The sequence below is a fragment of the Triturus cristatus genome, chromosome 3_1 (genome assembly GCF_964204655.1).
Source record: "Triturus cristatus chromosome 3_1, aTriCri1.1, whole genome shotgun sequence".
Lineage (NCBI taxonomy): Eukaryota > Metazoa > Chordata > Amphibia > Caudata > Salamandridae > Triturus > Triturus cristatus.
In genome coordinates, this window is record NC_140583.1 from 778370637 (window position 1) to 778393789 (window position 23153).

The following is a 23153-nucleotide window of genomic DNA, read 5'->3' on the forward strand; positions in this document are numbered from 1 at the left end:
CAGTAATGTTCGTGGTTCACATGTATTACATTGTAATTGCATTTATATAGCGTTTACTATCCCTGATGAGGCGTCAAAGTGCTTTAGTGTGATTGGGTTACAGGCACACATAATTTTATACGTTTGTTTGTATGTCAGTTAACATTGTGTTAATACACTCCTGCTCAATGTTCTGTGAGGGACGTTGTTGTAGCACACGTTTACTCACCGTTCGAAGACAGCCATAGCTCATAAGTAGTGTATTTGGATTACAGGTACACATAAATTCATAGGTTTTTACATGTGCCAGCTTACATGGCATTAACACACTCATGCTCACTATTCACTGAGGACGTTGTGCCAGTACACTTCTGAATCTCCTGTTCAGAGATGACCAGGGTTCACAAGTAGTGTACATGGGGTGCAGGTGCACACAAATTTATAGGTGTGTACATATATTAGCAGGGCTGGTTCTAGGGTGGTGCAACCGGTGCAGCAGCACCTAGCTCTGACCTCGGGGGCGCCCGTGTTTAGAAATAACTTATGGGTTTAAAAAGCACTTACTACAGAGCTCCTTGTTTGTCAAGCAGCTTTCAGGCAACACCATTGCTTAATTCGAGCCAGTGGTTTCCATTGCTCATCCTTTAATTGCCAATACTCCCACTTAATTACCTGAACCTGCACTTCTCACAGCTGCCACATGGTGGCGATGTTTGTGTAATTTAAAGATGAGCAGAAAAACAGTTGTTTGTTAGTTCAATATACATTAAAAACAACTAATTCATGTCAACCAAGATTTTCTTAAAGCTTTGCCGGCCATGAATAGTCTGAATTTTCACACTTCAGTGTGATTGGTAGTAGTGAAAGTGCAGTGACAATGTGGTGAAGCAAACTGCGGTGGCCTCCTGAGAAGGGTCCTCGCCTTTATTTTTTTAAATTTTTACAAATTAAGCACTGGGCAACAGGCAAAATGTCAAGGTAACTCTGCTGATTGATGTTCCTGTAGGAGAGAGACTGGAGTTTTGTCTAGTGGCAGTTTTGGCTCCTCATTAAGTAGTGCAGAAGGTTAATATGCCTGTTGCAAAGTACATGTACCATGCAAATCACAGAACTGTATTTTATGTGGCTCACTCAGTAGATTTGTATCACAGGAATGCTTTTAGTACTTACAGTTCATAAGTAACAATCCTAATATAGCACAGTGAGCTAGGAACTGTCATCAAAGATCTGCATGCAAACTGTGCGGTAAAAGAATGTTTTTTTTTCCCCCAGTCTTGCATTATCCTAATGCTGCTAAAACGGGTTCATTTGAGGCGAAATACATTATTAGGAGAGCCAACCCCAACTGCTCTAATACGTTTTAAATCCTGAGTTTGTGCATCTCCATACCAAATAGGGTGACCAACCGTCCATAAATTTCACTGACCGTCCGTAATTTTGGTCCTGCGTCCGTTTTCTGTGATGATCCCTTTTACGGACGCCTTTTGTCCGTAATTTTGGGCATTGGGGAACAGCGCTGTTCCCCTGCGAGAATCCTCAGCTCCTGATGGGGCCGCCTCGCTCTCATCCTCCGAGCGCAAGTGCAGCCCCACACCGCCCATTGTCATTCTGTCTGCCGGCTGATTGTCACATACAGAATGACAATGGACCAGTCTGGGCTTTTAAAGCATGTTGTGGGCCTCCTCCTGCCTCGGTCTAGGTCAGGGCATTCTATTTTAACAGTATATACAGAAAAATGCTGCACCTCACTAGATGGAAGGGTGTACAGAATCCAGTTCATTAAAAGAAGCCAGCGAAATAAGTTAAAAAGAAGGAGTTATAGTTCTTTCCCAGTCTCATCATTTTAGAACTGAAGCATTTTCAACATTATATACAACGAAGCCATAGTTGCTTCTATTTTATTTTATGCAACCACCAACCATTGACAAAGCCAATACTCCTGGCTCATTGTAGATGTAATGTAATATATATCAGGATGCAATAACAGAAGTAGCAGAATACCAGTCAGGCAGCACACTATGCTAAGCACAGATTTTTAGCTTTTGTGTTTTAAGCCACGCCCTTTATTACATCAGACACGCCCATTGGAGAGACCCCCAAGTTTTTTCAACCCACTTAAAGGCCTGGAAACAACACTATGTCACAGTCACCTCATGTCCTGGCACTGTGCATCATGCAAGACTCATGACTTCCACGTTTTCATATTGCCTATATGCAGGGGCATAGTGAACCCTCCCCCACCCAACCCCACCCCTTGCTTTAGGAACTATAGCAAGGGTGACATTCTTGATGGGCCTCTTCTGTCTGCAACTCTGCAAAGGCTAAAATAAAAATGAATGTGAAAAGGTGGATGTGTAAGTAATTGAAGGAATGGGTGAATGGATGGATGGATTCGTGAAAGGACGAGTGAAAGGGTGAATGGGTGGATAATGAGAAAGGATGAGAGAGTGGAAGGATGAATGACAAAGGGTCACTAAATAGATGTATGGGTGGAATGGTGGATGTATGGGTAAAAGGGTGGATGTATGGGTAAAAGGGTGGATGGATGGGTAAAAGGGTGGATGGATGGGTAAAAAGATGGATGGATGAGCAAAGGGGTGAATGATGGGCAAGTGAATTGGTGAGTGAAATGATGGATGGATTGATAAGTGAAAGGGTGAATGGATAGACGGATGAGGGAAAGGGTGGATGTAAGGATAGATGAGTGAGTGAAAGGGAAGGTAGATGGGCAAAAGGATGGATGAGTGAAAGGATGGATGAGTGATAGGGTCAATGGATGGATTCATAAGTGGATGGATGGGTGGATGTATGGATGGGTGAAGGGATGGTTAAGGGAAAGGGGGATGGAGAGAGAAAATGAGGATGGATGGATGGGTGAATGAAAGTATGGATGAATGATTGACAGGATGGTTGGGTGAATGGTTGTATGGATGAGTGAAAAGAAGGATGGATGAGTGAAAGAATGCATAGATGAGTGAAAGGGAGGGTGAAGAGCTGGAAGAAAGGATGGATGAGTGACATGGTGAATGAATGGACGGATGAGTGGATGGATGGATGAATGAGTAAGTGAAAGGATGGGTGAACGGGTAAATGGTTGGATGGATGAGTGAATGGATGGATGGAAGTGTGGATGGATGAGTGAAAGGATGGATGGGGCGAAAGGGTGGATGGATGAGTGCAAGGGTGGATGGAGGGATGGGTGAGTGAAATGATGGATGGATGGAGGGATAGATGATGGATAGGTTTGGAAATGGTTGAATAGGATTGGATGTGGATGGGCACACAGATGGAAGGACAGAATGAATGGTGAAAGACTGAATGATGGATGAAAGAAAGAATGAATGACACACCCCCGGGTGACTCAACCCCCCCATCCCAAAACGACACATGATGTCAGGAAGCAAGCGCGGAACACTGGCTTGAAATGCTCCTACTGCCTGCCCAAAAGCAGAAACGAATTCCTTGTACGGCACTGTAGTACCACAAGAGATGTTCCGCTGTTTTGCCACTGGGTGGCGCTGCTCCCATACCACCGGGAAGCAGCACGAGCAGCCCCCCACCGGCTCCGAGGCTATGAGAGATGCATGAGAGCACAGCTCTGTGCAGCTCTTCTGCAGGGAAAGGCGGTCAAGACAACATAACCTGCACTTGCAGACAACAGCACCAACGTGACTTGAGTCCCTTCCACCACTATATATTTTTTTTTATGTGCACATTTAAGAATATTGTGCCCGGGGCAACAGCCCCTCCGGCGTTGCCCACGTTACGCCACTGCCTACCAGTATGGATGAAATCTGACTCTTACACCTTGTAGCCCTCGCTGTCTTAAGTAACATTTCCTTTACACAGACTTTCACATTTATGAGACATTGTCTCTATATATTATGTGTGTGATGTAACGCATTTCGACACCCTGCCATACATACTTCGGAAGAGTAGCACTGTAAAAGAAATGAAATACACGAGAGAGGGTCTATGTGAAGATGAGGGGCACCATTGGTGGGTGGTAGCAAGGCCAGACTGGCCGTACCCGGCACCGGTCATTTCCTTGGGCAGCTGGATGGGTGGGTGGGGGGCAGTTTTGTTACTGGGGGCTGGCACTGCAAAGTTCCTTGTATATCCAGCAGTTTTCAGGCAACAATAAAAGTGTCACGATAACTCTGGTGGCTAATGTGCCTGCTGGAGAGATCTGGGAGTTTTGTTTAGTAACAGTTTTGAATCCTCTACGGTAGCACAGAGGGTTAATATGCCTGCTGCAAAGAATGTGTACCTCGCATATCAAAGAACAGTATTTTATGTGCAGAGCTCAGTTAGTTAATGCTTTTGTCACTGAGATTCTTTTGTTACTGTGCAGTTCATAAATTACATACGTAATCTAGCACAGTGAGCTATGAACTGCCATCAAAGAGCTGCATGCAAGCTACATGGTACAGGTTACAAAGTTATGTTTTCTTCCTAGTTTTTCATTATCCTGTTGTTGTTAAAAAGGTTTGTTTGGGTAGTAATAAATTCTCATCATTAAAGTCAACACTAACCACTGTGTAATGTTCTGAATCCTGAGTCTGTGCTTCTCCAGACCAATCACTCTTACAAAATGCTTACTAGTATGGATGACGTGCGTCCTACACCTTATAATCCCCATTGCCAGGGCCAGACTGGCCGGAGCGGTCACCGGGCAATCCCCCGGTGCGCCGCACCGGTGGTGGCCGGTTTTGGGCCGCTGGGGGCCGTTTTTGTTACAGGGCTGTTTTTGCAGCATAGCTGCAAAATCGTCCCTGTAACAAAATCGGCTGAAAACCGGCCCTGGCAAAGAGCTTGGCGGCACCCCCAAGCCCGGGGGGTGGGGGTGGCCGAGCACTTTGCCAGGGCCGGTTTTGGTGCCCTGCCCATTGCCATATGCAACATTTTCTATACACTGTTTTACACATGTATAATTCATTGTCTCTGTATATGTATGTGATGTAAAGTGCTCTGACACCCTACACTGGGATGAGAGGCGCTATATAACAAATGAAATACATGTGAGAGAGAGACACTGTTTGTGATAGTGAGGTAATCAATGAGAGCCCTATCAAATATTGTTGTATCCTGGTGCACAGTGAAGTCATCATTTACCATGCTTTAGAAGCGAATACAATTTATATATATTGACAAATGTGTTGTAGAATGCACCATGTTTCCCAAATGTTCTTGTGGGTGAGAAAACAAAGGCTGTAAGCTGTCAGTCTGTTTGTAACACATAACTTTTAAATATCTGCAAATGTACTGTGCAAATGTTTCCAAACATATCAGCAGTTAGGAAACCACAAAAGGACCACTTGTTTATACTTCAGAAGTGTGCTAGAAACAGTTTTGATAGGATCAAAACAATTAAGACACTTTACTTGGTGATGTGCAAATGATACATATTTGCTGAAACCACATTTCCGCACATTAGTATTTGTGCTCTAAATAGCTTTATCAGTGAAACTGCATGGTGGAACTTTGCTTCCATTCTATAGAAAAAAAATTGTATGTAAAAGACAGTGCCTACTTCTGCCATACAATGATGCCTTAACAGTGTATACAGTTTATAGTCTGTAGTACACTTCTGTGCATCAGTGAGAATCTGCAGTTTACAGCTCACAGAAATTAAACAGCCCACACAGTATACTATTTCCCCTATACAGGTAAAATAAGGAGGGCTAATATATGGCTAGCAACCAGCCAGGTCTTTATAGTTTTCCACTCGTCTCCCGAACGGACGCGAACCAAATGGTAAGCGCCTCGTAAATCTAATTTAGTATATATCTTGGCAGTTCTAACCTGATGAAGGAGGACTGGAATAAGTGGTAATGGGTATCGATTTTTTATTGTGATAGAATTTAACGCTCTATAGTCGATACACGTGCGCAGATCTCCGTTACCTTTTGGCACAAAAAAAAGAGGCGATGCTGCAGGTGACTTAGAGGGTCTGATAAAACCGTTTTTAAGATATTTATCAAGATAAGCACGTAGATGATCACTTTCAGCTTCAGTGAGTGCATATATTCTGCCACATGGAATCTTTGCCCCTGGTTGTAACTCGATTTCACAATCGTAAGGACGATGTGGGGGTAGAATCTCAGCACTAGCTTCACTAAAGACATCCTGAAAGGTTGCATATTGTTGAGGTAATGCAATATCTTGCTCAGCGGCTGTGGCAATAAGATGAGCTCCTGTTTCTGGTGACGGAACAACAGAATTCTCATTTTGTAAGTTACGGTGATCGGTGTAAACCGTAACTGGATGGCAGGCTCCCAACAAATAATGACGCCATTCTTTGAAGGCTAAACGAAGTGCCAAAGGCTCTTTTTCTGCAATAGTATAGTTCTTTTCTGCAGGTAAATATTTTTTTGACAAAAAGGCTACTGGGTGCAATTGATTATTCTCATCTCGTTGTGACAAAATGGCTCCAATAGCAATGTTAGAAGCATCCGCTTCGACAATGAAAGGTTTTGTAAAGATCTGGATGTTTTAAGACAGGAGCTGTAATAAAGGCCTTCTTTAGATCTTGTAAAGCTTTCTCAGCATCTGGAGACCATTGGAATTTTCGTCCTTTTTGTAGGAGTCTTGTTAAAGGCGTTGCTCGGGCTGAGAACTCATGGATAAATCGCCGATAAAAATTGGCAAAACCTAAAAACCTTTGTATGTCTTTCACAGATTGTGGTTGAGGCCCAGTTTGTATTGCCTGTACCTTTCGGTCTGCCATGGTGATTCCTTGTGGCGAGAGGATAAACCCCAAAAACTCTACTTGATTCACATGGAATTCACATTTTGACAATTTGCAATAAAGACCATGTTTTCTCAAGGTAGTTAAGATAGTTATGACGTGTTGTTCATGATCTTCTTCTGAGTTGGAGTATATTAGGATGTCGTCTATATAGACGATAACAAAATAGTAATGTCAACTCCTATCTAATTGTTCTGGCCCACAATAACACCATAACACACAGCAGTGTACAGCAAATTATAGCTTATGCAGGCTGGTTAATAACTCCTTTTTCTTGCGTCATGCTCTTACCCGCACACAAGACGTGTCCCCTATGGGTCTTATTCATCACTCAGTACTGTACCAGCTCCTAAACCAGTCATCACCAGCTGAACAGAAATGGAATGCTTGAAGCGATCTGACTCATAAAGCTGGCCACTCGGAGGACTGCACTCTAGTCCAGCACTGCAGGTCACAATTAGCTACATCCTTTGCGTGCCGCTTTACATCTCACAATGGCAGTGAAGTATCTGTAAAACTTACCTTTTGTCCTGAATTTTTACCTGTCCTGATTTCTGACCCTTTGTCCTGAATTTTTACACTTACTGTCCCGAATTTGCACCCTTGCAGTTGGTCACCCCAATACCAAATACACTTATAAAATACTGCTTACTAGAATGGATGACACAGTAGCGTAACAATAGCCCCCGCGGTGCAGGGGGCCCGAACTCCAGGGGGCCCCCTCCAGCACTGTGCAATGGTGGTGGCTGATAGTTCCTGACTAGGTCTGGAGCGTGGGTGGTGGGGCCCTCTAGGTGCTTTGCAGGGGCTCAAGTTTCTTTACGCCACTGGGATGACATGCGATTCCTACCCCTTGTAATCCTCAATGTTTAATGTAACATTTCTATAGATCGCTTTACACACGTATGATTCGTTGTCTCTGTATAATCTGTTTGTGTGATGTAAAAGTGCCATGGCACCTTACACTGGTATTAGTAGCGCTATAAAAAAAATCACATGCATGTGAGAGAGGAACTATGTAGATATGAGGGGCACTGGTGGAGCGTAGTAGTGAGGGAATTCAAGGAGAAGGTGGCCATGGGGGGAGGTAGCAAAAAAAAAAAAGGTTGTCGCACTGGACGCCACCAGCGCTAAAGCCAGCCCAGTGTGTATAACGACAGTATATTAATACACTAATACTCAATGATGGACGGGGGAGGAGGCCTTCAAGTATGGTGGCCGTGAGCCGTACATGCAGATCTTCCTCTCAGACATCGATGAGAATACATGTTATAAAGTGCACACTGCAATGTCATATATTGCGTAAAGCAGCCCCGTCTGGTGATACCAGGACACATCACATGATCCATGTATTAAGACGTGCGAATCGGAAACAGGGGCAAGGTGCACGGGCCGAGGATGCAGAAAGGATCTAAATGGCCATAAAGTGTTGTTAGACTTTTAAAAGGAAGAAAAAAAAAGACACATTTGGGGCGGAGAGGTTGTTTGCTCCATGGCGGAGGCACACTGTTAGGTGCTTACAGAAGACACGACACGGGCCGAAGATCAAGCTGACGTTGAAAGTTGGACGAAAGTGCTCTGAAGCGTCTGCTTGGCTGGCCTGTTCGCCATGTAATCTCGCCCAGCCTCTTCCCGGGCGCCTATTGGCTCCCATCGGGACTCCTCCCCCGCTATTGACTTCAAGCTTCTTACTCAACACTGGGCCAGATATTGGATGCAGCTCGCGCACTGCCGGGCCATGCCGGGGGATCTCCAGGGCCCGAGTCGCCCCCGGATCATCCGCATCTCTCGCTCTGATACCTTTAACGCCGCTCACAGACTGCACAGGTGAGGTGAGGCGCGTGGAGCCCTGGGCTTCGCTGGTTGGTGGGGCTGCGGTACATAGAGCACTGCTCACGGAGAGTGGGCGGGCCACCAGAGAGGTGGTCCGGGTACACTGCATCTCCCTGGGCGCCTGACAGCGGAAGGCGAATAACGGGCTATGGTTGAGAACGTTAACTGGTAAACTGGGTTAGTGTAGTATTGCCACCCGTCCGTGAATGAGGTGGACAACGGCGGGCTACACCACAGTTAGGTGCGCAGGCCTTCTTTAAAGAGGGAACAGCCTATTGTACATCTGTTTTTCCTGAAAACCTGGACAGCTTCCTGCAATATATCTTATTTAGTCAGCTGTTGAGAGTGAAAGGTCAAAGTTGGCTAGCGTTTCTAAACCGGAAACCCTTTTTATTGTGCAGATTTACATAGCGCGAACTCGACACGAAGGTATTGGAGCGCTTTACATGAGCACCAGTTACGTTACACAAGGGACACATTAATTTTTTGGTAGGCACGGAGAGATTAATTGATTTGCCCAAAATCACAGAATGTTGAGCCGATTCCGAGGCTCGCACCTGGTTTCCCAGCTCCAAAGTCGGCAGCCGCAAGGCTACATTCTCTCTCCCCATCCTCTCTTTATAGGTTTGTAAGGTTGAGAGATGGAATCCTGTGTGGCCTGGTGACTTGGAGAGCTAGAGTTATTGTGAAGCAGGGTTCTTGGGTGAGGGGTTATATTAGGAGTTGGGCTTTGAACTGTGGTCAAAGTGCATTAAAACAAACAAGCATTTGCAATGCAATAGGTCTCGCAGTTACACGAGTTAAAGCTATTGGCATTGTAAATGACAATGCCAATAGGCATTGTTATTTGCAATGTCAATAGCTCAAACTCGCGTAAATGCGAGACCTAATGCATTGCAAATGCTTGTTTCCCAGGGAAGGATCTGTGTTTATTTAGGCCTTTGTCTGTCCAGGGATTAAGCGCCGGCCCACCAGCATTGTGAACTTTGTGGCAATAAAAGCCCACCATAACACACTGTAAAATCATTCTTACCATGGCATTACTTGCACAGTATCCTTTACAAAGTAGAATGCCGGGACTCCCCTTTCACTAATCTAAAGCATTTTATCTCGTTCCTCGTGCGTAATGCTGCTTTTCCCCTTTCTAATTTGAAAAAAATACAAAAACGTACTTATGTTTTTTGTGACCCTTTGTGTGTTCAGTTTTTTTTTTGTCCCGATGACTTGTTAACAGTGACGCAGATAGGTGATCCGAAAACAAAATAAACATTTTAATTAGAGCTTCAAATTGGGGACGTTAGGCCATAAAAATATTTTTCTACGTTTTGCATCATTTTTTCCCTGTACCGTGAATTCAACCTACTTGTAAAGTTCCTAACACATTACAACCACCAGGTGGCGTAACAGCCAAGCAGACCTGTGCTTTTTGGGTGGCGCTGATATTCCGGAAGATTTAGCAGTGAGCATATGTATTGTATTAATTATTTTCCAGTACGAAAGAGCTTTGTAATCCCACTATAAAACACTCTTAGAGACAGCCGCAGATAAGGCGAGGCCCTTTTGAAGGAGGCTCATCTTTAAGAAAAACTGTTGATGACCTGATCACGTCTCCCTTTTTAAAAGTAAAAATATAAGGCATATTTTTTGGGCTGGAGAGAGTTTTTAATTCTTCGCTGCGGCCGTTAGCGTGTTATGTGCAGAGCAGATTGTGGCTGCAGCAGTGATGTGCAATATGTTGCTTCTTGTAATTTGGAAGCTGGGGGACTTGGTTCCAGTCCCGGCAGGGATGCTCAACACCCTGTAATTTTGGGCAGATGACTGCATCTCTTTGTGCCTAACAAAATGAATGCGTCAGTCTGTAACGCAACTGGTGCTCATGTAAAATGCTCTGATACCTTCGGGTCGAGTTCGCGATAAATAAATAAAAAATCAGCGTAGTATTGAATTTTGGGATGTGTAGTCATGCTTTTCTAATGGCAAGCACTAGAAAGTAAATCATAAAACATGTGAGGGGCTAGTGAATCGTAGAATCGTAAAGGAAATGATTTGGATTTACAATGAGAACAAGCAGGAAGTGGGATAAGGGAGGGGGTGGCAAATGTTTCACTTGTGAAAGTAATCATTTTGCGGCCGCTTTGATGTTCGCAGTGGCCGCGCGGCTCACTGAGAACATCAAAGCGCCCGCGAAATGTACAAGCAGGCTACCAAATGGTGCACGTGCCTGGCGCACATGCACTGTAGTTGAGGGCCTGAAAAGCACTTGTTTGCACTTCCAAATCCCCGTTTTATATAGCTCTCGCCAGAGCAGCGCTAAAGCGCTGGCTCAGGCGAGACCTAAAAAGGTATGGGAACTGTGATGCTATACGCAATGGGGGTGGGGTGAGTAAGCGTGGGAGCGGGATCAAATGCGTGGCTTAAAATACTGAAATATTATGTAACTTTTTAATGTCTTTCACCTTCAGGTAACTACATATAAAATAACGCACAACTTAAATGCAAAATTCATGCAATTTAAGCTAAATCAGTGGAACATGCAGTATCCTACTTTATGAAACCTTAATTAGTTAATGCACTGCAGAGGTCACTGTGTGTAACCAGACAGCCACAGAATTGAATTGTGGTTGTAGCAGTGGAGAATAGTGACTTGAATATATTTAGTGCTAAGAGGTCTCAGTCTGTGACAGAAAGCACTGTGACTATTCAATTAATTATTTTAAACTTGCATGACACACAGTATAAAATAGGCTGCTGCAAAATCCACAAAAAGGTTTAGGATAAAAAAAGGGCTTTCAACATATAGATATTAAATAATACACAGACTGCACCTAGTGCAACGTTTTCTATAACTTTCCTTTAAAAACACAATCTTCACAGCTAAGTTGGTAACCCCCTTGCAATACCAGTTAAAAAGCATACATCTGTGCCATCAGGAAGCTTCAAGTAATTCCATCAATGAAAGCCAATACAGGCTTCTGAGTAGCCTTTACATTTGAAGATTGACCACTTGTGCACATTTACATTTCTTTCAAGCAAGCGAGCACCACTACAAGAAGGCTTGTTTAGTGGTGTGCCCCACCCTCAGTTTCACAGCTGAGGAGACTCCCAGCCTTACATTGCAGATGAAGCATTTAAATCCCGGAATTAACCATCCCGGGACGGTTATCTTTTCACAACAAGTAGGGGAACTGCTTTTTATAAGTTAAAAAAGTATTGTCATGTCGTGCCCCGCCGATCCCACTCACTTTGACCACTGGTTTTGAAGTACTTCCCTCGTTTGATGGAGTAATAGCCATAGCTTGATTCTGAAGGGAGGTGTCACATAATCAATCGTGATTTGTAGAGCGTGGCTAATCACCCGTGCGAGTATCAAGGTGCTAGGATCCTGCTAGTGCAGTCAGTCGAAAAGCCAAGTCGATTCCCTTTCTGAGTTCTGTGAAAGAAGATGCTGTTCGTAGGTGGACAGGCACTTCGTTCCAGGACTTGACGGCGAGGTAGGAGACAGAGCATCCTCCGCTGTAGATTCAGATGATGCGGGGAGTTTGAGCGAGACGGAGCGCAGGTTTCTGGAGGGTTGCTGGTAGTTCAGGCGGTGGTTGATGTATGCTGGTCCTTGTTCATGGAGGGCTTTGTATTGTTCATGGAGGGCTTTGTAGGATCAGCATCTTGAATTGGCATCCTTTCTAGACAGGGAGCAAGTGGAGCTTCCTGAGGTGATGGGAGATGTGGGTTTGTTTGGGGAGGTTGAGGATGGGTCTGGCAGCTGAGTTCTGAATAATCTGGCATCTCTGCAAGAGTTTGGTGGTGATTCCTGCTTAGAGTGTGTTGTCGTAGTCAGCTGGTAACTCGAGTTTGGTTTATATTTTTTCTGGTGTCAATGGGGATCCATATGAATATGTTTCGGAGCATGCGGAGGGTGTGGAATCAGGCATAGAACAGTGAGTTGATCTGGCATTTCATGGGGAGTTTGCTGTCCAGGGTGATACTGAGGTTGCGGGCGTAGTCTGTCGGTGTGGGTCTGAGTTCGGTAGGCCACCTGGTGTCGTTCCACTGGGAGGTGTTGTTTCCAAAGATCAGCACTTCAGTCTAGACCATCTTGAGCTTCAGGCAGTTGGTATTCATCCAGTCGGCTACGCTCGTCATGCAGTTGTGCACGTTGGTCCTGGTGGTGGAGGGGTCTTCTGAAAGCAAAAGGATGAGCCGGGTTGCGTCTGCATAGGAGATAATGTTGAGACCATGGGATCTGATGATGTCGGCCAGGGGTGTCATGTAGATGTTGAACAGTGATGAATCTTGTGGTACGTTCCAGATGGTGTTCTTGGGTTCCGATGTGAAGGGAGGTAAGCAGATCTTCTGTTTTCGTGCTGTGAGGAAGGATGTGATCCATATGAGGGCCTCTCCCTGGATCCATATGTGGCAGAGCCTCTTGAAAAGGATGTGGTGGGATACAGTGTTGAATGCTGCTGAGAGGTCGAGGAGGATCTGGGCCGCTGTGTCTCCAGAGTCGTTGAGACTTCCAATGTCATTGGTGGCACTGAAAAGGGCGGTTTCAGTGCTGTGGTTGGTGCAGAAGCCGGTCTGAGAGGCATCAATCAGGTTGTTGTTCTCCGGGTGAGTAACAGAAGAATTGGGCGTGGTGAAGAAGAGGTTCTGCTTGTGTCATATTAGTCTGTGTACATAGCAGTGTATAGGCGAGATGGGGCACCACAAAAACCACTTTGCACATTGAAGTGTGTGAAAAAGGATGCTTTAATAAGACTGGTGCGAATACTATCATCAAAACTCTTGGCACATTGCCATACAGACCAACATTAAGGCCTCCCTAAACATAATTCAAAACCTAACTTAACATCCTCCACCCCCAGGTAACCACCTTTCCAATGTACCAAAATGCTAATGCACCACATTTCACAAATGTATTAACATACCCAGGCCTTCTGTTTCTTTACCAATGAACTATGTATTCTCCCAAACCTTTTCCCCTCTCCTCCCTGAGCTGATCCGACTGCCCACTAGTGTAACCAAACTACATTAATTCTTGTAACAGACTGTAAACCCCCTGGCAGAAAAACCCACATTAAATGATTTGTGTTCCCCCCGCCCTTCCCTAGGTATCCTTACCTTACCACAACCTTTCACCGAAGCAACCTGGCCAGGGCATTTTGCAATTGCATCAGATAGAACTTCATCCTCATAATTGATGAGTGTAACCCATCATCACTGAAAAACCGATGCTCTACAAATCTAATAGCAAGATATCTAATTCTGTTTATTCCTTCCTCCCTACAAAAATGCCTGATTTCTCTGTTCACCTTTCTTCTGTCCTTATCAATAGCGGCTAGCTTTCTTGCACCTTGCCATTTCCTCTGAGGAATTAACTCAATCCACAATATAGTCGTAACCGACCATACCTTCTGTTTTGATTGCGCCTATCAAATTACACAGAATCGTCCACACGGTAGCCCAACACCCGGCGCAGTCAAAACACTTTAACACAGCACCTTTAGAAAAGGGTTTTATTTTACAAAATGCAAGGACTCTCCCTTAGAATAAGGCTTGGGGTTTAGTTTACACAATGCACTCAAAAGCTTTCCCAGATGTCAAATGCAGAAGGTTCAAATACACAAAAAGATATATATGTTTATATGCAAGCAATAATCTAAATGCATGAATAATACTGATGAATAAGCAAGCAGCAAATAATATGAGATAAGACTCAAGCAAATATACTGGACGTCCTGCAAGAGATCAGAAAGCTATAGATACATCAAATGAATACTTTGTAGGTGCACCTTGACTCACACATCAAATGATCACAGCCACTGGCTCGCATCACAATGGCAATAATCAAAACTCAATACATCGCATAGTGCAAAACACTGCATCTCAAACTGGGGAAGTAAACAGCCGTGATTGAGAGCGTCAGCAACCAGGGTTCACTCTGAGATAGACGCGTCCGTCCTCACTCTGATTTCAAACTCCCAGTTTCCAAGTCCACAACCCTCAGCTTTAAACAGACTAGAAGATTCGAGAAAGACCTCCCCCTGTGTCAGAGGAATCTTACCAGGACTGGCCAGGTTCCAAGCAAGCATTCCCATGGCAAGAAGGAGCTCTAACGTCCCCTTCTTCAAATCTCGCATGTTCCAGCCTCTATCTTGACGAAGCTTACAAAAGCCTTTCAGAACACAAACCATCCCTCACCAAAACAGAAAGACCTTGAACGTGAATAACCCAAGCAACTTTCAAGCGCTGCTGTGCACGCAGAAAAGCTGAAGCAAGGCAAAGCCAGGGAAAAAGGATGACATGAGGCCATGTCAAAGCCAATAGTAATTCTCATCAAGCGCTGCTGTGCACACAGAAAAGCTGAAGCAAGGCAAAGCCAGGGAAAAAGGATGACATGAGGCCATGTCAAAGCCAATAGTAATTCTCATCAAGCGCTGCTGTGCACACAGAAAAGCTGAAGCAAGGCAAAGCCAGGGAAAAAGGTTGACATGAGGCCATGTCAAAGCCAATAGTAATTCTCATCAAGCGCTGCTGTGCACGCAGAAAAGCTGAAGCTAGGCAAAGTCTAGTAAAAAGGATGACATGAGGCCATGTCAAAACCAATAGTACAACACCAAGCACATGTATGCATCACTGCCTACAACACTGCACTTCGAAACCAAAGAGTACATTCCACACCCCTCTCTCTCTTTTATGCTTTCAAATGCAAATCCCACACGCTCTGCTCTTAGCAAGGCTATTCTACTCCGTGACAGCTCCCACTGAAAGACAGCAAGATTACAAGAACAAAAAGAAGCAAGGCATACGCCGGACCGTCGCACACCCAGGCTAGGATGAAATAACACACTAAAGTCAGATAAAATAATGGTAGTCAAAGGTTATCACAGGGTCTCAAACCACAAGAGTGCCTCTAGCATTACACCTTCCTAAGCTCCCCAAGTTCTCTTTTTATATTTTTAAGCAAAACCAAAAGTTTCAGCTGCACTAAATCGTACTCACCCGAGTAGACAGTTAAAACATCTGGGAAACCCCAGGTCTTGAATGACTGTAGAATATAGCGGTGTGGCTCATGGCGTGGCACGCAGTGGCACGCTTGTGAGCACGAGTCACACCGTGGCATGTTGATGGTCTATTGATGTTTAATAGTGTATGTGTTCAAATGTAAGGCTCGTGCTGGCAGTGAACAGCTGGCCAAGATTCCAGCTGACGGTGGTCAGTTTCTTCTAGGATCCGAGCCGGCAGAACGCTGCCCGTCGTGGGTGAAGGACTTTATGAATTAAGCTTTTGTACTCAACTGGCTCCAGCAGTACTTACCACAATGACCTCGCAGAAGCAGGCAAGAAGTTGCTCCATCTCATACTTCCTCCCACCCCCACCATTATATTTGAACCTTTGTGCTTTCAGACCTCCTATTGCCCAGACAGTCCATTTTATAAAAAGAATAACAGCATACCCACACTGCTGTGTAACCCCTCTCGGGGCTGGAACACATCCTGTCACACATCCAGCAACAATTAGAATGAATAAATATGAGTACTCACAATAACTAACCAAGGCACACCTAGCATTTATAACAATCCTATCTTCATCTCCCTACCCTCCTTATCCCCCTTGCCGGATGCCCCCTCGCTTCCGTTTCTGCAGCTGTAGTTTCTTTCTATGAATTTTTACCAAAATCCCCAGTCGCTTAGTTTAATAATCACAAAACGTTTTGCAACACAATAAGCAATTGAAACCTAAAAGGCTTTTAACAATCTTCATGTGTAAAAAAAAAAAAAAAAAACCCAAAAAAACCTTCCCTACCCTCCACCTATAGCAAATATAACTTTGATACATAAACTCGCCTACCTTTACCCCTTTGGTCAGTCTTTAATTTTCTCAGGGAAACCTTTACAGCATCTCATCCTTCTATAAACCCCCTCTCTCTAAAAACTCTGACACGCTAAATGCCCCAAAAAACAACCATACCATCGCCAGTGAAAGAACCCTACTACCTTTCCATTACTGAATAAGCCATGCAGTGTGACGAAATTATTATGGGGCCCCTCAAAGCTCTTCAGTCAGCCCCACATTGTTTAATATGTACATGTCCCCACTTCTCTGGTTGGTTCGCTCTTTTGGCTTCTCCATTGTCTCTGTGTTGGTGAAATGCACCTTGTCTCTATGTTGGTGAAATGCAACTTATCTCCATCGGCACCAATTTTTCATCCTCCTAGCACAAATGTAAATTTAGTCTCTGCAGTAGCTGCTTATAAGCATCTCAGCTACATCAAATGGAATTCTGATAAATCGAACACCTAATCATTGGGAAAGTCTGCTTCGTGGGATCCTCCAAATCTCACATTGCCACTGTCTTTAGCACCTTCTTCAACATCTTCAAATGTCTCAGGAAAATCTTGGATTTCCTGCCTATCTCCTCTCATAAAACAGTGCTACTCACCCTTATTGTCAATAGACTAAACTCTGGGAATTATCTTTGTTTATATCGGCCCAGCAATTTAATCTGGCATTTTCAAATTGGTCAAAACTTGGCAGCTAGGCTCCTACTCCAAAATAAAATCTCCGATCTTAGAGCCCTCTACTGTTTTACCGTCCGCAACAGAATTCGTTTGAAAACTCTACCAACTATAGAGCTGTTGCCAAAAAAGCAGCTATCTAATAGCAGAAACTCCTACAGCATTGCATCTAGACCAGGGGTCCTATTACACATAGGGCTCGCTTTCCCTGTTTGCGCCACCTATTTTAATGTGCGCCAGACTCAAACAGGGAAAGTGCGCCCAATTCTATTGAACGTACTGCCCCCAGGGCTGCCGCGCTGCTATGGGGGCAGCGCATTCAAGTGAAAAATTGAGCTGCATTGAAGCAGCCACTCCATGTTTCACTGTGCCGGCAGCAACACGCCTGCACTTTTAAGAAAGGAGAGAGATCCGCTTGCAGGTGGGTGCAGTGAGTGACTGCACCTGCCTGCATGAGGATGTCTGGGGGGCCTATAGAACCCAATTTTCCGCCCTCCAGAGGACTGCCATCAGGGGGGGGCGCACTTGCAGTGCTTCACCTTTTAAGTGGTTTACTGTCAGTGCGCCTCCTGGCAGTTTCTTTGCCTCTGCACCTGTGTCTTTAACACAGCACAGGCGCAGAGGCAAAGAGGCTCCCTGAATTCTACTTAGGAAGAGAGAACCTTAATAACCACAAAACCCCTTTGATTGCCTCCAAGAATATGGTCTCTTCATGTTAAAAGCTGATTATGCTGCCAGAAGGCTCCATGTCATGTGTGATCCCTTTATCCAGCTTGAAATTTGGGACATGCAGTTTTATTTTTTTAATCTTTTTGTGTAATAGCTATGGTTCAATTATTAGGCTCTTTTAAACCATGACGCACACGCTGCTCCTCCTATGCCCCACCGGCCTCCCATCTCCATTGTCATCACTATAGCGGCACCCACAGCTTTAGATTCTGCACCACAGTTCCCATATTTTGTTGTACAAATACCATTGCTACACTCTTTTATTACATCTTCCTGTGGGATCCCTTCTAAACTCTCCAACTCACCCAGCTGACCACAACATATCCAGGTCCAACTGACATCCCCGCAAGCAGAATTGAGGCTTATGGGGGACCGGCCGCATGGGAGATCTAGGGATCGCACTTGTAGCTCTCAGAAGGGGCTTGCTAAGTAGGTTAACACGGGTTGGTCTGGGTGTTAGGGTCCTGTTTGTAGGTAAACAGGGAAAGTGCGCCCTATGTGTGATAGGACCCCAGGGGGCAGAAGGGGAAAGGCAGGGGTCAAGGCACCTGGGGCTAGAGTTGGCAGGATGAAGTTGGCATTGATTAAATATGCGCACAGGAGATAAGTGAATACAATTTTGTATTGTATTGTGTGAACAGTTGCCCTGCAACCAGGGTTTCCCAGGTGCTGCATACAAAGGATATGAAGTGGGAGGAAGCTAATTAGCTTTAAACAGCTGGGCTTTCAGCAAACGATACGTTCAGTTGGGTCAGAAGAGATGTGTGACCGGAGGGAATTTCAAAGTTTGACTGCTATATAGGCAAAGAAGTGTCTGCCACTCCTGGAATATGTGGATGTTGGGGACTTTAAGCAGGTTTGTGCCTTCAGATCTGAGAGACCTGGGGACGTATTATGGAAAGTGCCCTGGGGGCGCAAGGGGCATGTGCGCCTGCTTCGCGTGCCCCCGGGGCACTCTGGTATTGCAGAAAGGACCGGAGAAATTTGTGGCCCTTTCCGTGATGTAGATAGCGCTGGCACTATGTTAGCACCAGAGCCTGTTCCTTCTTTTGCATGGGGCCTTAGCCAGTAGTTCCCGATCACTTCAAACTAATTTGTAATATAGTAAGTTTCATGGCCAATGGAGTAACTAGATGCTGTGAGCATGAAAATTACATTATGAGCAAGCACTGGTAAGCCAATAGGTCTCGCCTTTGGTGCTTGCCTTTTGGCAATGGTGTACAGCTGTGTTATTTTGTAGGCTTGTGCATGCATGCACACCTGCAAAATGACAAGGACGCTCACTCTAGGGGTTTTACTCATTAGAGATGGATGAGTAGATTTGTTCTTTTTAAATCAAAAAGTGGCACAAAGGGCTTTAAGGCTGAGGGGCTGCTGCAATTTGCTGCTTGGTTTTCCCCCTTCTCACGTGGGACGTGGGGGCAGCGGTGGAGTGGGTGGGAGGGAAGTAACGGAGAGTGGGTGGAGGAGATGGGAATGCAGCACATGAGAGAGAGCAGCATAGGGAATAGGGGTAGAGGCATAAAAGTAAGAAAGCAGCACAGCACAAGGGAGGCTGGGAATTTGGCTGGGGAGAAGCACAGAAGAGAGCACTTGCAACACAGATTAAGGGAAGGGGTGTGTGCTTCACTTGAGAGAGCTAGAAAACATGTGCACTCTCATGGACTGCTTAAGCAAAAAGAAAAAGTAGTTCCCTAAATGTGAGCAGTGGAAGGATAGAAGTCAGCCAGATAGATCGTAAAGAAGCTATTCTCCAGGGGAGGGACAAATGTAAGATGTACAATATGGGACAAGGAAAACCCTAGACTAGAAAGCAAGCGAATGGAAGTGACAATAAAGCCTACCAGTCTGTAGGCTAAAAATCTAAAACTTGAAAATCTGGTTGAAGGTTGGTGTAAATCAGAGATTTAGCCTGTCATTGCTGCAACCAGGACTCCTTCGATGGTATCTGTTGCTGCTGTCCTGTACCAGGATATAGGTTCACCCCACAGACATCAGACTGACCTCTCCCTTTATCCTAGACTTAACTGTATGCCTAGATCGAATTTTGGGTGTGATTAGGCCAAGGGCATGATCTAAAAGGGAGTTTGGGGGCAGAGCAAAGGCAGATAATACTTATGTTATGCAGATTTGTAGCGCACACTATTACCCGAGAGGATATCCTGGCGCTAAGCAGGTGTGAGTCTAGGCATACATAAAGGCCCTAGTGGGAATACTCGAAGGCCACTCATTCCACTTCTTGTGAAAATCAAGAAGTGAGGAGGAGGCTCTTATTTGTAGAGGAGGTCGTTCCATGCTTTAGGAACAATGTAGGAAAAGACTTGGCCACTGGATCTGCTTTTCCTTATGCATAGGATTTGTGCAAGTAGGAGTCCAGTTGAGTGGAGATGTCTGGAAGGTTTGTGCAAGCAGATATGATTGCGGTATGCCAGGCCAGTGTTACGTAGTGCCTAAAAGTGTGGGTGAGGAGTTTGAATTGTGCTTGTTTGTAAATGGGGAGCCAGTGGAGCTCCTTCAGGCGTGGTGTGATGTGAGTGTGGCGTGGGAGGTTGAAAGTGATTCTGGCCGCTGAGTTCTAAATGATCTGCAGCCATCAGTGAGCTTTTTTGTTTTTGTTGGTCCGGGCATAGGGGGTTGCTTTCGTAGTCCAGCTGACTTGTGACCAGTGCGTGCGTGACGATTTTCCAGATGCTGCTAGGGAACCATTTGAAAATCTTTCTCCGTGTCTTCAGGATATGGAAGCATGAGACTGTGACGACATTGACTTGGGTGGTCATGTTGAGTTTGTGGTAGATGATGATCCAGAGGTTCTTGGCATAGGTGGAATCCGGTCCTAGCTCTGTTGGCCACTAGGTAAAGTCCCACAGTGATGTGCTCTTCCCAAAGATCGCTATTTGGTCTTGTGGGTGTTCAGCTGTAGATAATAGGTCTACACCCAGAGGGCAATTTTAGTCATGGTGGCATTGAACTTGATTAGGGTACTAGGCGTCCTGTCTGGGGGGGGGGGGGGAATGAGTTGCGTGTTGTTGTCTTAGGAGAGGTTGTTTACCTTGAGAGTGGATGACGCTAGCTAGAAGGATCATGTATGCTTTGAAGAGGGTCAGGCTCAGGGAGGATCCTTGCGGAACTCCGCAGATGAGGTCGCAGGTGTATGGTGCCAGGCTGACTGACTGGGTCCTTCCAGTCAGGATCGAGCGGCTACATCGGTGTGCGTGTCCTTGGGTTTCAATGTTGTGTAGGCATTGGATAAGGATGGGGCCATAGACCGTCAAATGCTGTACAGAGGTCCAGGATTATGATGACCGCCACGCCTCCTCAGTCCAAAGTCATGCAGATGTCATCGTCGCAGCAATGAGGTCAGTTTCCGTGCTGTGGTTGGGTTTGAAACCAAACTGAGTGGTGTTGAAAAGTTGGTGGTCATGGAGGTACTCGCCGGTTTCTTCTAGGGTGAGACAGGCCATGTGGTTAGCATTGGTTGTTTGGATAAGATCAGGAGGCATTTGGCGAGGTTTGTTGGGTCTGGTTGCATGCTGAAGTTGCTGTAAATGGCAGTGATTTTGTTACTGAAGAATTGAGAGGGATGGTTGCAGAGGTCCTGCAAGGGAGTGGCCGAGCTGGAGGATGCCGATGGTGAGGTGCAATCCTTTATAATGGTGAAGATTTCTTTGCTTCTGTTGATAGGGAATGATGCGGTCCGCCTGAGCAGCGCATTCATTGGTAGGGTCTCGGGGTGGATTTGAACGTGCTCCTATCTATATTGTCCTGGCTCATTCCCCATTTGCGCTCCAGTTGTTTGCAGTGACTTTTCATCAATCTGCATTCCTCCGTGTACCTGGGATCTGGATCTTGTTGTGTTTGAGGGGGACAGGGAATCTGCTATGAAGGTGATCCATATTCAAATTCTTGATGGCTTTGGGAAGGCTGTTGCTGTGTTCGGATCGGTGGGTGTTGAGACAGGTGTTTCAGTCCTTGTCACTGATGCTGTTCCAGTTTTGGCAAGCTGGTCTAGCGGTGGTGAGTGTGCATTGGACCGGGACTGGGATGCGCTGTTCCAGTTTTGGCAAGCTGGTCTAGCGGTGGTAAGTGTGCATTTGACCGGGACTGTGATGCTTAACTTGACGATGGTGTTGTCTGTCCAGGGAAGTGGTGTGGGCTTGTCGACTTGGATGATGCAGAATTTGGTAAAACAATGGTCCGGGAGAGGTCTAGTGACATGGGTTGAGCCCTTTACGGGTTGAGTGAGGCCCAGGCTTCCAAGGTCTTTAATGAGTGCTCTTGAGTTTGGGTCGGTGTGGTCTTCCAGGTGGAAGTGCACGTCTCCAAGTAGGATGCAATTACTAACATCGAGGGTGAGTGGTGCGATGAAGTCTGTGATGGTGCCAGTAATGTTGGTGCTGAGTCCCTAAGGTCTGTAAATGAGAGTGCCTTTGAGGGTGAAGTTGGCGGTGATGTGGAGCTTGAATGACAGGCGTTCCATGGTTTTCTTGTGAATGACGGTAATTCCACCTCCAGGCTGGTGAAGTCTATCTTGCTACTCAGGAAATTGGCTGTGGCAATGCAGGGTTCAGCAAGTTTTTGTTCGAAAAATAGCTCCGGGCATTATCATGCAACAGTTCTCAGATCTCTGTGGCATGTTTGGTGAATAAGCGGTTATCGAGGAGCATGCATTTGAGTGTGGATAGTTGGCTGAGTGGTTGCAGGACTGAGTGACAGTGGGGTCTTGTGTGCTGTCAGTGCTATGAGTGTTGTGTGTGGGTAAGTGCATGAAAATTTCCAGGAAGCGCAATAGAATGCTCCTTCGGTGTTGTGTGTTGCAGCGAGGCAGCAGCGTGTGAAGCCGTGGCGGCGGGTCAGGATGTGGAGAGTCACAGTATAGTAGTGGGAGAGAACTAGGGTTCCTGGCGTGGACAGGTGCAGACGGGCTTGCCTTTGTCACGCCTTTGCACATCCATGCTGTGGCAACCATTAAGTAGGTCCTAGGAGGGGAAAATGCTACCCTACAAGCCACTTTCCAGACCACTACCCCAGGATTAACAAGAGGGTCATAGTTGGAAACCTTTACTTCAAGAGGTGATGTATTTGAGAACTAAGGAAAGCCATACATTTTCATAATTCTCTGCACCACTGGACCTACAACTTCTCTGCTGCTCAAAGCAATGCTAGATCACCATCACTGACTTCGTCTATTACACCACCATGACGTCAGATTAAATCATGAAACCGAACTATAATTTTGTATGCAACACACTGATGTAATATCAGCTATATAGTGCTTACAACCCCCAACGAGGCATTGAAGCACCTTACGCCAGGCAGCACGCTTCTCCGAAGCCCATGTTTTGTGG

At 45.5% G+C, this 23153-nt stretch overlaps 1 protein-coding gene across 4 annotated transcripts in view; it reads left to right on the forward strand.

Moving 5' to 3' along the window:
* Nucleotides 1–23153, forward strand: part of LOC146861008 (6-pyruvoyl tetrahydrobiopterin synthase-like) — a 78684-nt gene that overhangs the window by 25373 nt on the left and 30158 nt on the right. The window contains exon 1 of one of the 4 annotated variants that reach the window (XM_085644965.1): nucleotides 8391–8557. The exons of 2 other annotated variants lie outside the window; for them this stretch is intronic. In XM_085644965.1, coding sequence (XP_085501091.1) covers nucleotides 8445–8557 — 113 coding nt within the window. In that variant the 5' untranslated portion in view covers nucleotides 8391–8444. Of the gene's footprint in view, nucleotides 1–8390; nucleotides 8558–23153 lie in introns of those variants that run through there. One more of the 4 variants, XM_085644968.1, reaches the window with a different exon arrangement.